We start from the raw sequence: 14,499 nt of genomic DNA, 5'->3' as shown, positions 1-14,499 counted from the left end.
TCTATACTATTGTTGATTCGCTTGCGAGTAATTTAATTTGTGATTTTTGGATACTCTTTTTTAGGTGTTCGAAAATCTACATCAAGCTTTTGGCGCTGTTGCCAGGGTTTAATTGGGAAGTTGCACTTTACTTAATTTCATTTTAGTTTGTTTTATTTTATATTTTATTTTTTTAAAAAAAAAACTCCCTTTTTACGTTTTTTTTTATTTTTCTTATTATTATTATTTTTTATTTAAAAAAAAATTCAAGTCTTTGTAAACCTTTTCACTTTTCTTACTTCGTTTTTGTAGGTGCATGACTGGTACACGATTGTCCGGTAAGGATTCTTGCACAGGTTGAACAGGTGGCTAGGATTCTTCTTAATTGTCCGGTAAGAAGTGTGTTCCTTGGTGAAGACATAAGCTAGCTCATTGAAGCTACTGATCAACCCGGATGGCAGGGTGTGGAACCAGTCTTGGGCTACTCCTCGCAAGGTCATTGCAAACACCTTGCCCAGTAGCTCGTCTTCCGCCTTATAGAGAATCATAACGCCCTTAAAGTGCTTCAGATGGCTCTCGGGATCAGAATTCCTTTTGAAGTGTGTGAAAGAGGGCATCAAGAATCGCTTTGGGGGAGCAGTCTGCTCGATTTCGGCGGTGAATGGTGAGGAGTTTGCTTTGTCCAATTCCTTGTGTAGGGCATCTTCGAAACCTTCTCTGATCTTCAAATCTTGAAGCTGGTTGTTCACAAGCTTCTCGACATCTTTCGCGTGCATGGCCTACTGAATCCTGTCGGTGACCTTCACGATTTGGGCGAGGTTGGTTGACTTCCTCGTTGGCTTGCAAGGGTCGACTTCCTCGGTTGTTCTGCCCGTGGGGAGATTAGTAGATTGAGCTTGCGAGGATTCCTCGGGTAGGTTGGTGTGCGTAGGTTGTTGCATTAGTCATGTAATTGTTCATGAACTAGCGCTCCTTGTGGGCCCAGCCTAGAATGGATACTTCTTTGTGGGCCTAAGCAAGCGTGGATATTGGACTGTCGATCCAACCTCTTGTGCACATTGGTCCTCGGACCTAACCTAGAATGGATCGTCGATTGGCTCAGAGTGTGGCTTGTAGATGTCTGCGTTTCTTCAACATGATCTCATTCTTTCCCCTGCCCATTTGTCTCTGTCTGACCAGTCTGAGATATCTCGAAATGCTTGCTGGTGTGCTTATGGGTCCCTCTCTCCTCATCACAGGATCCAAGGTCAAGGCCTTGATTCAAGTTGATCTGCTTGAGTAGTTGGCCAATTAGATTGTTTTGGTCGTCGACCCTCTGTGTGAGTTGATCAACCCATGAATTAAGGCCCACTTGATTGTGTACGTCGGGAAGAGAGGTGTGGATCAAGCCTAACAACACATGGGCTATGGCTCCCTTAGACGCGTACACAGGTGCATACGTCAAGTGTGGTTGCAAAGGAGGGAGCGAATGGATTTGCTCAAAGACCGGGAAATGGCCCGAGAAGATATTAAGGTAGCCGCGAATGGTGGTACCATCATGGGAGGAGGTGCTAGAGCCTCGGCCTTGCGGTTGCACGACGGAGAGGGCCACGGGGCAATGGCTTGGTGCGGCAATTCCAACCGCTATTTGGTGGTTCACGGAGGTGATTCGCGGCTGCGAGAAGCTGGCCTCATAGTTTGGCGGCTACCCGACTGCTACAACAACTGTTTGGAGAGGTTGTGAGGCTTCCGGAGGTGGTTGGACCGCACGGGCAGCCACGGGGGGCTGCTGCAACTCATTAAGGGGCTGCTAGAACATGCTGGCAGCCATGGGAAGCTGCTGTAAAATGTTTTGGCTATTCCAGAGTGGGTCGTCGCGGTGGTTTTTCTCCTAGGGCGTTTTCTTCCAACCATGGTTGTTTAGAAGGCTTCGGTAGATTGGAAAATAGGAGGAACAGATTTCTTGAGCACGCGTTGAGTACAACTCGTGCTCTCAATGAAAGCACCAATTTGTGAGAGTGATTTTCGTCCCACGAGAATATTCGTCTAAGATTCTGTCTTCCTCTTCACTTCTCTTTCTCTTGTTGGATAGATTTTACTCTATCTATTTCTCGCAAGTGCACGAACCAATTATAGTATAGGAATGCAAGAACGAGGTCGTTCCACAGAGACTTGGATGAAGACAATCATTACTACTACTCAGACTCACAAGTAACCCTAAGACTAAATAGAATTTAAATGAGGTTGAGTTTAGTTTGTTTTGAGTGAAAACTACTAAAAAGGATGCAAAATAGCAAGTGACCAGCAAGTAGATTTTTTTAGAAAAATTAGAGACAATGAAACAAGCACTACGGGTTCAACTTCACCATGACAATCCAATTTCAAGCTACAAGTTAACAATCATCCAAGTTGATTAATTCAATTTCTAGAGTTCGTTCTTTCTTATATATGATTATCCATATGGTGTTTGGTTTTAATCAAGTACTCAGAATGCACAACTTAGCTATGGTGTTTAGTCTAAACTATGAATATGAATCCATTAAGCTTAAGAAGAACACTAAGGAACTAAGTAAATATTTAAACATGTTGTTTGTCCTAAATGCATACCCACTTATTCACTAATCAGTTCAAAAGTCATATGATGTTTATGCAAATTTCAACTAGATAACCAACATGCAGGTGTTAATAGTGGCCAACTATTTAAACATGCATAAAGATTCAACTAAGAACAAGTGAATGAGACCAGACAATTAGAAGTAATTAATAAAGAATAACATTAACATGAAACTGTATTGTCAGGCTACATTGAAACCCTAGCTCTGGTAATTAGTTACACCCCATTAATGGAAAATACATTTGAATCATAATAAACATGGAAAAGGTAAGAAAAACCCGTGTAAAATGAATTATGTTGTTGAAGAGCTCCTCACAGCTTCCACCATGTATGCTTGCAGCCAGAGATGAAGAGTGGTGTGAATGGTGTGATTGTGTTTGGGAAATGATGGAATGTGAAGGATGGAGTGGTTTATGGGAGAGGTGTATGAGGTTGTGGGTTGATGAATGTTTGAGTGAGAATAATGCTGGGATGAGTGATCTGGTAGGAATTGTTAGAGAGGGATTGTGAATCCCAAGATGTGATTGATGAAAGTGTTTGGAATGGAAGTGGTATTTATAGGGAGAAGGAAAGGGGACACCTGATTTGAATATGATTTCTTCCTACATCACTTGCAATTGAAAATCAGTTTCTTGGCTTCTGCACTTCACTAACAAATCCCACCAGAAACAATAGCTCATGCATAGTTCATCATGACCAAGCATCAATTAGGTCATGCTTAGGTCAGAATGACGAACAACTTCTTGGGCTCACGAATTGGATTTCTCTCACTCAAATGACGGCTTTGAGCCCACCATCTTCAAGTTCAGAATGTCTTCTTTTCCACCACATGTAATTTGGCCCAATCCAAGCTCCGATGAAGAAGATAAGTCCGAAACAAATTTCTAGCTTAGTCTCCACGTTTTTGCACCATTTTGCTTCAAATGCCTCAAGTGGTACCTAGAGCCCAATGAACTGATAACAAACACAAAATAGATTAAAAACACAAGTTTTACTTTAAAACAGAACCAAACAATAGGATAGAGTGCTACAAAATAATACAGAATTATGCATTGATTATCTCCCTGCAAAACAATACGGAGTAAAGGACCACACCCGTGGGGTGTTGGCCAAAGGCCCTCCGATGCCTAAGTTAGTTTGAGTGATTGTAGGAAAACAATAGCTAACAAAAAGGGTACGAAGATGGATGTATGGTGTGAACCTGGTGGCCGGAGGCGTGTGTGGTGGCTGGAGCCTTGTGTGAGAGAGAGAAAGAGTTATGGTGGCTAAGGTTTGAGAGATAGAATTTCTGCAGTATTTTCAGACAGAAGTTTAGACGTACCTCAACCCTTGGTGTAGCCATGTATTTATAGGAGTCTCAAAGGGTTTCAGAAGAATAATTCAACAGATGAAAAGGAATTATTCTTCCCCAATTTGGAGAGAAAAACATAATTATAGATTTGATTTAAATCAAATCTCTAATTAGGGTAAGAATCGAATAATTGCCAATTAAATAAAATAACTCCCAATTAGGCCAAATAATTCCCAAATTAATTGACTTAATTATTTGACCTAGGATCCATAGATATTTTGTTTCCACAAATGCCCAATTGATACTACTATGACTAGGAACATATTTAGGATTAAGGATCATAATAAGTCTCGATGTATGCAATCTCATTACATAGTTCTCATGTCCACTTATATATTCCTAGAGCTATAGTTGTTTTACAGTTATGATAATATACTAAATATCATGGTTGAAAACAACAGGTCTTACCCATGAATAACTTAATTAGTTACTACATAGGATGTCCTTAACATTAATTATAGTATAATAATTAGTTGACTTTGAGGGCATACTACTAATATAACTTCGACTAACAATTTTTTTTAATTAAATGATCACCAGGGGAGCAGTTTTTTGGATGACATTTATTGCTTTCAGCAACACTGATCTCTATCCTCCAATTTAAGAAATCCAATAGCACTTTTGTCATGGTTGAGACATATATACTTGGCCGAGTAACGATCAAACTCTGAAAATCAGAATAGGAAAAAGCATGTCAAAACTTAGAGGAGCAGGAAAACACACAAAACAATGCCATCTCTAGTAACAAGAGCGAGTATGTCAGCACAAGATACCACTCCTGGACAGACATTTTTGAGTACCTTCTTGATCTGATCAATTTTATCAAATCCCTTCAAGGTCTTGTTTGGCACATCCTACTTATTTATGGAATGATTTTTATTCCCATTGCTTTCATCCAATAGGACTGAAGCATCACAACCCTAATTCAAAATCCCCACAACATTAAGAAAGAAAGATGGAATTAGACAGAAACCCAAGTAAGGTTAATATAGCCTGACGAAGGTTAGAGCCAAAATAAAAGGGAATATTATAGCCCGACTAAGGTTAGAGCCAAAATACTCAAAGAATGAAAACTCATAAATATCATACTGAAATCATCTTATACCTAGTAACCTACATGATCAGAATAGTAGCTTAACATTCCCACATAAGAATTTTCAAATTCTCAAGTGTTAAAAATCATAAAAGAACAATTTGAACCAGAAAACCAAAACTTTTACATTAGATTGAACAACCTAGTTTCAATATCCATAGAAACCACTAACAACATCAAATTCTGAAATTAGATAACCCAGAGCAATAACAACATCAAATTTTGAGAGAAACCCATAAAGATGAAGAAAATGACCATCAAGACTAAAAGTAGGAAACCAAAGTGATCAAAACAAACCCATTTAACCATGAGATGTGGTGTGGTGGTAGCTCACCACATTCCTTAACCATGAGGTTAGGGGTTCAATCCCCACCCATAGGAATGGAGCGCATTTCGTGGCCAGCCGTTTACCTCCATTGGGAGAGCTCCCGCGGCGAAAGGGATTAGTCACTGCTGTCGGCGGTGAATACCCTTGGGTCTCACCTAAAAAAAAAAAAAAAAAAAACCCATTTGATAGAAACCCGCACAGATTTAGAAAAGTACACCAAAGAATAAAAGAAGACAACCTCTTGGAGGTCGGCGATGAAGTTGAGCTTCGAGGTTGAAAGCAACTATGACCTTAGGCTATTCAGAAGAGAGAGCTATAAGATGGGGTCGATGGTGGGGTTCACGATTCAGAATAGAGAGATGAGAGGATGAGATGGGTTTTGCGAGAGAGGGCTAAGACAGAAAGTGGTGGTGGTTGTGGAGCGACGATGGAGAGAGAGAGAGAGCTTTGAGAGAGGAAGAAAGAACTGCGAGAGAGAAAGAGAGAGTTGAGAGAGAGAACGAAGAGAGAGTTGAGAGAGAAAAGAAAAGGTGAGAAAAAAGTGTTAAGTGGGCAATACGTATGTATTTAGAGCAACGAAAAAAAATTAAAAACATTGAAAAAAAATATAAAAAAATCTAAAAAAATACTAAAAATTTCATAATTTTTTTAAAATAAATACTTAGTCATATTCTTCACTTCCCACACCAAAATTCTATACAAATTCCTCTCCTCGTATCTCATGTGAATAGTAGTTGCCATTGGGTTGCCATGACAATGGGTGGAAACACCACAAGTCTTTTGCAGGGCTGCTACTACTTACGTGAATAGTAACAACCCTTACCTTACCCTTACTTTTTGTCATGGCAAATAGGTGAAAGTGCTCTAATAGATGGTATTTGCAAAATGTCTACGAAAGTACAAAATTTTGCGCTCTTTTCCCTTCTCGCCATCTAGAAACTACAAAATTTTGGTCCCACAAGCATTTCATATCAGCCGTCCAAAGGCTAAAACACACCACATCACCAAATGGGGCTGAATTACTCGACGCTCTCCACCTCAAAGTCAGCATACGGAGCTGAGCGAGTGTCGTCTGTTTCAGTCTAATGGCGTCGTTTTTGCACCTCCCTGCCATTTTCACAATTCCCTCTCCTCTGCACGGAGCTTCCTTCCCAGCTCGCTCCAGGCCCAACTCGCTTTTCCACACCCGGTTCGTTCTCTCCTCTATCTCTCTCTCTCTCTCTCTCTCCTCCCTTCAGCTGGAACTTTGAGAGGGTTTTATTTGGTTATTGCCTTGCCTTAATAAATTGGTGTTCTTCTGCTAAGAATCTTGAAATCTGAATTTGGTTATGCAGGTTCAGCATAAAATGCAGATATGCAGAGGCAAATGTGAACAAGGACGCCTTCAATTCCGTTTCCGCCACCATAGATGTTGTGGCTGATGTTAAGCCTGAACGGGTAAGCCAAAGCCAAAGCACCACACAACTTGCAAACAATTTCACATTTATTTAGTTTATAAATCAATTTTTCGTTTTTAATTCCTCAGCTTCAGCTTCAGATATTTGTTGTGTTGGGTATTTGTTTGTGCCTATGAATGATGTCGTACGCTTCCCTTTAGCAGGTTGTCGTATTAGGAGGCAGCGGTTTTGTTGGTTCTGCTATATGCAAAGCTGCGGTGTCCAAAGGCATAGAGGTCATTGGTGTAAGCAGGTGCTGAAGACATCATTGTTTTTTTCATTTGGCCTGCACCTTTTTAATTTTGAGTTCCATTGTTTTATGTGTGAAATGTTTGCTCAATTTCGCAGGTCAGGGCGTCCTACTTACTCCGGTTCATGGATAGATCAGGTTAACTGGGTGCCAGGTATGTTACATTCTTCAATCTTCGTGTTTTTCAGTACCTTGTTTCCCTTTTAATGCAATCAATCTAAGCTTTCTGTTTTCAGACTTATTGTCACTGCCGTAAAATGGAATAATTGGGTTCGTTCCCTCCCCCACAATAGTCAAGAGCATCAGCTCTAGGTTGGGATTTGGTTCTTTTATTTTATTTTAAAAAAATTTCTAATTTTAAAGTTTTTAGGGACATGAAGCTTCCTCTCACGATGCTCAAAAGGCCTGGGAGTCAAGTACATTAGATCTTTTTTTTTTTTTTTTTGCCAAAATCTCATTCATTGCAAAGGAAAAACCAGACAGAGTCCAGCAAAAGGAAAGCTACAGAAAAGACAGAACAATAAAAAGGCAAAAAGCTCAAGCTAAACCAACCCCAGCCAAAAAGTACTTCCCCCAACCATAAAGACCAACTACCCGGGGGGAGGGCAGTAAGTCCATCAGAAACAAGAACAGAGAAGACTTGCTTCCGATTTCATTGATAATAGGCAAAATTGTCAAAGCCTGATTCTTCACACTCCCTTCTAGACCATCAATAAGAGCCAGTGAGTCAGATTCCAAAATCCCATTTTTATACCCATGTTGAACAGCCAAATCTAAACCTCTTGCAGCTGCCACAGCTTCAGTCACCAGCGCTGACATACAAATAACTGGAGCACTCAAACTGGATCTTTCTACTTCATTGTAGCTTAGAAGCCATTTGAGAGAAAAGGGAGGGGATAGGGATCTGGAGTTGGGTATTTGCCCATTTTGTTGATTTTCTTCTAACTTTTAAAAATATAATTCATATTTCAAAGGGGTTTAATTTATATATATTAAATTATAAATTTGTCCTTGTTATTAACAGAAAAGTGGATGAAATTAGAAAAACTTGACGGTAAGGGTGAAATTGAATATTTATTATGAGTAGAAAGAGTAAATCGGCAGACGAAATAATTTAGGGGGGTAAGTTTGAATTGACTAATAGTTCAGGGGGCAAAACGGCTAAAAATCCTTTCCGAAATAGAACAATGATATTTGTAAAAATAAAATAAAGTGACGAGGGAAGATTGCTCTTGGTGCTTCCTGGAGAATGTAGAATATAGAAGTAAAATGAGATAAAAACTGTTGACCTGGAAATTTATGATGTGTGAGTGAAGTGAATATGATAAAACCCTAGCTTGAGCATGATGTGGCCTTATTCCTTCCGACCAAACCATTGGTTAACTTTTAGAGTTTATTGGTGTCATTGTTCTGAATATGTCATAACATGTGTTACTTCAAGTTGATGACATCTTGGACTGGCTGGTTAAATGGCATGCAATTTTGAAGTAATTCGTGTGATGCAGGAGATGTTTTCTACGTAAACTGGGATGACGTACTTGTTGGGGCCACTGCTGTGGTTTCAACCATCGGTGGTTTTGGCAGTGAGGAACAGATGCAAAGGATCAATGGGGATGCAAATGTTGTTGCTGTAAATGCTGCAAAGGATTATGGTAGCGATGTCAATTATCATATTGCAGTAAATTATACTCCTTTGCTTGTTTTTTTCCTTCTTTTTTGCTTTATCTATTATTTGATTCACTCTTCTTGGTACTGAAGCTTCCTCCCTCTCTCACTTTCCTCTCTTTTATTCATTCCCTTTTATAAGTAACCTTCTGTCTAAACTCTATTCATCATGCTTGTTTTCTTTGCAACAAGAAGCTAATAACAATTGTAGAGCTACTTGTGCAATTTCCCTTCAGAGTCTTCAGTTGATCTTCCTAGTTCTTTTTAGATCACTTCTCTGAGTCAAGGTACTGCCTTTGAAGGACCTATAAGTTGACAGTAGTTTTTATTTAATTTAATTTTTTTTTTATAAGTTTAGTTACAATTGAGGACTTCTAACTTTTTGTTTGTTCACCAGAATAGAGAGGATGACATAGAACCCTCAAAACATTAAAGGCACCTTGCTGTGACCTTTGAATTCCCAAGAGAGTCAACACCCGTTAGGAACGGATAGAGGAAGCTTAAGAATTCTTCTCAGTAATGTTCTTTGAAAGAGGGATTAATTTGAAAGAGGGAGATGGTTAAGGCTATAGGGTTTGACTCTGGTCAAGCCGGTAGTCAAAGTGTAACTATATATATATATATAAAGGGGACTGATTTTCCCACTCCCTTTTTATCCACTTACACTCCATTTTTCTAAACAAAAAGGAGTGTAGGTGGATAAAAGGGGAGTGGGAAAATCATTTACCATATATAAATAGGAGTTCTCTAATGCGGACATCTGTATTTTGCTTAATGTCCGAATGTGTGTTTCCTTTCGCTTGTTGTGTTACTACGTCAACTCAAAAACTTTCATATCATTGTATATTAGTGCATAGGAAGGAAAAACATATATTCCACCACTTTCCCACAGCTTTTGTTTCGATGTTCCATTGTAGCTGCCTCTGTTTTGGTATGCAATACAGCTGCCTTTTTTTTGGTCTCTCATTGTTTTGTTTTATACAAATGTAAAGCTGTGAGTTATCTAAAAACAACTAATTGGATGCAAGGTAAATGGCTAAACCAGCACATCTGTATATTAAAAAATATACGGACGTCCGGACTAGAGCTTAACTGTATATATATACATGCTGATTTTTCTTTTTTAAATGCATACAACAAAACACTCATTTAGGGTACTCAACAGTGTGGCTCTGTGATCTGAACTATTCCTTTTTTAGGTTCCCCTTCAAAGATTGTCCATCCAAACGATCACCCAAATTCGGAAGTCATTTAGTCATCTCACATTAATCAATTTAACAGACGAATACATTCAAATGGCTAGTTGATTTCCGATTTTTGATTTCTTATGTGGATTGTCTTTGAAGGAATACTTAAAACATGAAAGGTTCAGATCATAAAACCATTTCTTGAGTGGACCCAGAAGATTAGTTTGTTCCATATTAAGTTACATACTGGTATGCATTTTGAAAACTTCTCATCATATATTCATTAATGGAACAATGATGGTCTCATTATGTATATCCTAGATGTTGCTTAATTAAAGCTACTCTTATGTCTCACAATTGTACGCAAAAGACGCTAGATATGTAACTTTTATGTTCCTCTTTTTTTCCTTGGCAGGAGTTCCCAAGTTTATCTTGATCTCAGTGCATGATTACAATCTGCCTCCATTTTTACTTTCATCTGGATACTTCACAGGAAAGAGAAAAGCTGAATCGGAGGTTCTCTCCAAATATCCCAACTCTGGTAATAACTAAGTTTTTTCTCTGTTTTTGGAAATTTTAGAAGAGTAAATGTGGAACGTGTAAAATTAGTTATCAAGTATTTTGCTAAAGAAGCAATGATGATGAATGAAAGAATAGTCTTTGTTAGAAAAATGTTTTTAATTGATTGGAAAACATCATTATTTAAAGCCCTTTGGCTCATTTGTTTAAGTTGATAAAGAGATCTCAACTAAATTGGAGCAACTGGTAACTTTGTTAATTTAGTACTCATTTATATACCTACATGAATCATTCCAACGTTGTTTTCTAGCTTTAGTGATTAACTAATTAAATCTACCTTCCCTCCTTATATTTTGTCGTTTCCTTTCTTTCTCTCCTAACATTTCTTTTCAATTTGAACGTCCTCAGGTGTTGTGCTAAGACCTGGTTTCATATATGGGAAAAGGAGGGTGGATGGATTTGAGCTTCCGTTGGATCTGATAGGAGAACCAGTGGAAAGAATTATGAGTGCTACAGAGAACTTTACCAAACCATTGAGTTCTCTTCCGGCATCCGATCTGCTCTTGACTCCACCTGTCAGTGTTGATGATGTTGCACTTGCTGTAATCAATGGAATTAGAGATGATGACTTCTTCGGCATTTTTACTATTGCGCAAATTAAGGAGGCCGCAGATAAGGTGAGGGTGTGAATATCTTTTGGCATGTAAAATTAGCAGGTAAGTAATGCAAACAGGTCTGAGTGTCACAGAACACCTGGTTCTGCAACCCCTTGTTGGAAAGATGAGGATAAGTTAGGTTCTGCTGTTGTAAAGACGTCCAAATTGTTTCTTAATTGAATAAAAAATGTTAGCAACAAGAATTCCTGGAACTTGCCATTAGATTTTGTCCTGGTATTTTGAAAATAACTTGCATCGGAAAGAGAGGCCAGACAAGACCATCAATCCACTAGCAGGCCAAGAGAGCCACAAAAGTAAGGGGGTTTTGAAGGATATTTTTCCAAGACTATTCACGCTGTCTACAGAGCACTTCTTATGCATTTCTCGTTTCGTGGACATTCAGGTGTTCCCTTATAATTGGGACTTTGGATTTAGGAGGAATCTAAATGAGAGGGAGTTAGCTGAGGTGATCAAGATGCTGGACATTCTTAATGGAATTAGAGTGTCAACTTCCAGATTGGACAGGAGATGGTGGGAGCTCGAGGGATCAGGGTCTTTCTCGTGCAAATTTTTCATTCTTTTCTTCTCAACAATGGGATGGCAGAGGCCTTTTCCCCTTATTCTCTAATACGGAAGGCCAAATCTCATCCTGAGGTTAAAGTTCTTGTTTGGTTGGTGGCCCATGAGAAAGTAAACACATCTGATCGTGTCCAAAGATGAAGATTGTACATGTATTCGTCTCCACACTGGTGTGTTCTATGCAAAATGAGTGAGGAAAGCGTGGATCATCTTTTTTTACAGTGCCCCTTTTCGTTAAGTCTTTGGTGGACCTTGTTGAGGGAGGTTAAGACATTTGGGGCAGGGGTAAGCGTGCTTCAACCATATGGGGTTGCTTGGTGCAGTCTGTAATTTGGAACATTTGGTTGGAGCGTAACAGGAGGATTTTTTATGAGTATGAGGGAGTGGGTGTTGGCAAATTATGGGATAGAGTTAAATTCTGGGCAGCTCCATGGGCTTATGTCACTTCAGATTTCAAAGATTATTCTTATTCCACTATATTGAGGGATATGGCTGCCTTTGTGATGTGAAGTGTTTGTTTTGTGACTTGGTTTCTTTGGGTCTTTCTGGTGTAGCAGTCTTTGTGTAGTTTGGCTGGTGTCTTTGTTTTTTTAGTCTTTTTTTTTTGTTTTTTGTTTTTTTGTTTTTTTTTTTTCTGTTGTTGCTCGTTTGGCTTGTGGATGTCTTATCCACTTAAATTTTGTTTCTATTGAAAATAAAAATAAAAAATAAAAAATCCCCAAAACCAGGCACTTAAAAAGGAACACAACTACAGCAGCACGTCAAGCCTCCTAAAATGCATTCTTAGCAACTGCCAAGACCGGAGAAAGATACTAGGATTTTGAATATCAATAATGATATTCCCAAGAAGAATAAAGTGAGAAACCATAACTCGTTGGATAGGATAGCTAGAAAAGGTATCCCACTCCCCCGAGTCTTGATTCTATTCGCAATTCTCTCCAGTAGCCGAACATATATTAATGGGAAATTCATATAATTATAAATTACCAATAGTTGAAGAAACTTCTAGTACCTTTGAAGATTGAGAAATTTGAGAGAGATGACGCCAAATTCGAATGGTATTGGGGATTTTAGTTTTGGAACTAAATGATTGATATCAAACATGTGACATAAACATATTACTAAGTGGGGAAATTTTCAAACAATGGGTCGAATTAGGGATGCATAATGCATGTCCCATCTCCATTTCCGCCTTCGTTGGGGAAAGGGTTCCCTTACCTGCCCCATTAGGAAAAAAAAAATGAAAAAAACTACTTTGTTGAACAAGAAAAAATCACTATGATCACAATATAGGTATCATTTCAATTTTTATTAACTAAAAATCTAGACTATTTTAAAAAATTAATACATGTCAAAACTACATGTCCAAGACATGATCATCATTATAGAGGTAGCACTGCCATCACACATCTTAATAATATATTTATATGGAAAATAAGTCATATATATACAGTCCCTTTCTATTGGGGGATCCCTTAAAAAACACCATTTAGGGTACCCTATGATTTTTTTTTCCAACGATCCAACCCATCTATTTTTTAAGTCTACATTCATAAATCATCCTTGCAAAAAATTAGACAAACTAGTAACCGTTTCGACATCCAATTGTATCCTACAAAATCAATGAAAGCAGTACTTCAAGAAAGTACTAAAATTTCTATAACACAATTGAGTGGTCAAACGATATCAGATTCAAGTGATTTTTTGTAGAGATGATCTTTGAATGACTATCTAAAATATAGACAGTTTGAATTAGTGAAATACAATGCGGAGTGTGTGTGTGTATATATATATATATATAGGCGGGTTCATATTAGAGATTAGAATACCATCGATGCCCCTTCCCGAACACCATGGTTGTCACCGAAAAAGATGTTGCTTTAAATTTATAAAAACTAGCAAGCGTTTGGATCGACTGTAGCATAAGCGTGTAAGAGCGAGGTTGCACCCATAGAGATTGTGTGAAAAGATAGAAAACTAACCCAACTTGAATTAATCCAATTACTAAACTAGTTCCATCAAAGGTTGATTGTTTGGTTGAAAGATAAAATTAATTTAAACATAAAAATGTGAAAATGACAATGAACTAAAATAGAGATTTGATTTATGAGAAAAATAAATATGGTATTAGAATTCACACTATTATTCCATAAAATCCTAATTATTTATCTTTCAATTCCCATGAGTAGCACTTTTAAAGGGGTTTCAATATCTTCGTCTTAAAGACATAATCCAAGCTTTAGAATATCCAACCTGAATATGGCAAGCCTCCCAAGCCATTAACCGGAGAAGAAGTGCTACAGATGGTTGAAGGTATTAATTACAAATCTGGCTCTTAAAATGGGGGAAGTGTTGGTGAGAATGATGGTGACAGAGTTTATTGGAAGAAAAAATCAAAATTCTTTGATCTCGAGTAATGGAAATACTTTCCTGTGAGGCATGTCTTAGATGTTATGCTCATTGAGAAGAATTTTTGCGATAGTATTATTAGTACATTGCTGGAGATCCCTGGAAAAAATAAAGATTGAATTGCTACTCGGTTAGATTTATTGAACATGGGGGTCAAAACAAATTTGCAACCCGAGTATGCAGAAAGACGTACTCGCTTGCCTCCAAGGCCTTGGAATTTTTTAAGAGCAGAGAAGAGAGCGGTTTGCAATTCTTTCTATGGCATGAAGGTCCCTGAAGGTTATTCTTCAAATATAAAAAATCTTGTATCTTTAAAAGATTCAAGACTTCTTGGCCTTAAATCTCATGATTGTCATACCTTGATGCAACAATTGCTCCCTGTGGCAATTCGTTCTGTTTTGGAGAAGCCTACCAGGTTTGCAATAACTCGATTGTGCTTCTTCTCAAATGCTAT

At 38.3% G+C, this 14,499-nt stretch overlaps 1 protein-coding gene across 2 annotated transcripts; it reads left to right on the top strand.

Moving 5' to 3' along the window:
* Positions 1–6,346: 6,346 nt before the first annotated feature.
* On the top strand, positions 6,347–11,269 carry LOC110769601 (NAD(P)-binding Rossmann-fold superfamily protein). 2 transcript variants are annotated; one of them, XM_021973617.2, is made up of 7 exons: positions 6,347–6,533; positions 6,679–6,781; positions 6,942–7,033; positions 7,129–7,184; positions 8,536–8,682; positions 10,298–10,423; positions 10,810–11,269. In XM_021973617.2, exons 1-7 carry the CDS (start codon positions 6,430–6,432, stop codon positions 11,088–11,090), a joined length of 909 nt encoding a protein of 302 aa, XP_021829309.1. In that variant the 5' UTR covers positions 6,347–6,429; the 3' UTR covers positions 11,091–11,269. The 2 variants fall into 2 exon arrangements, with proteins under 2 accessions (XP_021829309.1, XP_021829310.1); XM_021973618.2 differs by having other exon boundaries at positions 6,348–6,533; positions 6,945–7,033.
* Positions 11,270–14,499: the final 3,230 nt, after the last annotated feature.

This window comes from Prunus avium, chromosome 5 (assembly GCF_965620075.1).
Source record: "Prunus avium chromosome 5, drPruAviu1.hap1.1, whole genome shotgun sequence".
Classification (NCBI taxonomy): Eukaryota; Viridiplantae; Streptophyta; class Magnoliopsida; order Rosales; family Rosaceae; genus Prunus; species Prunus avium.
This window is presented reverse-complemented; position numbering and strand designations above follow the sequence as displayed.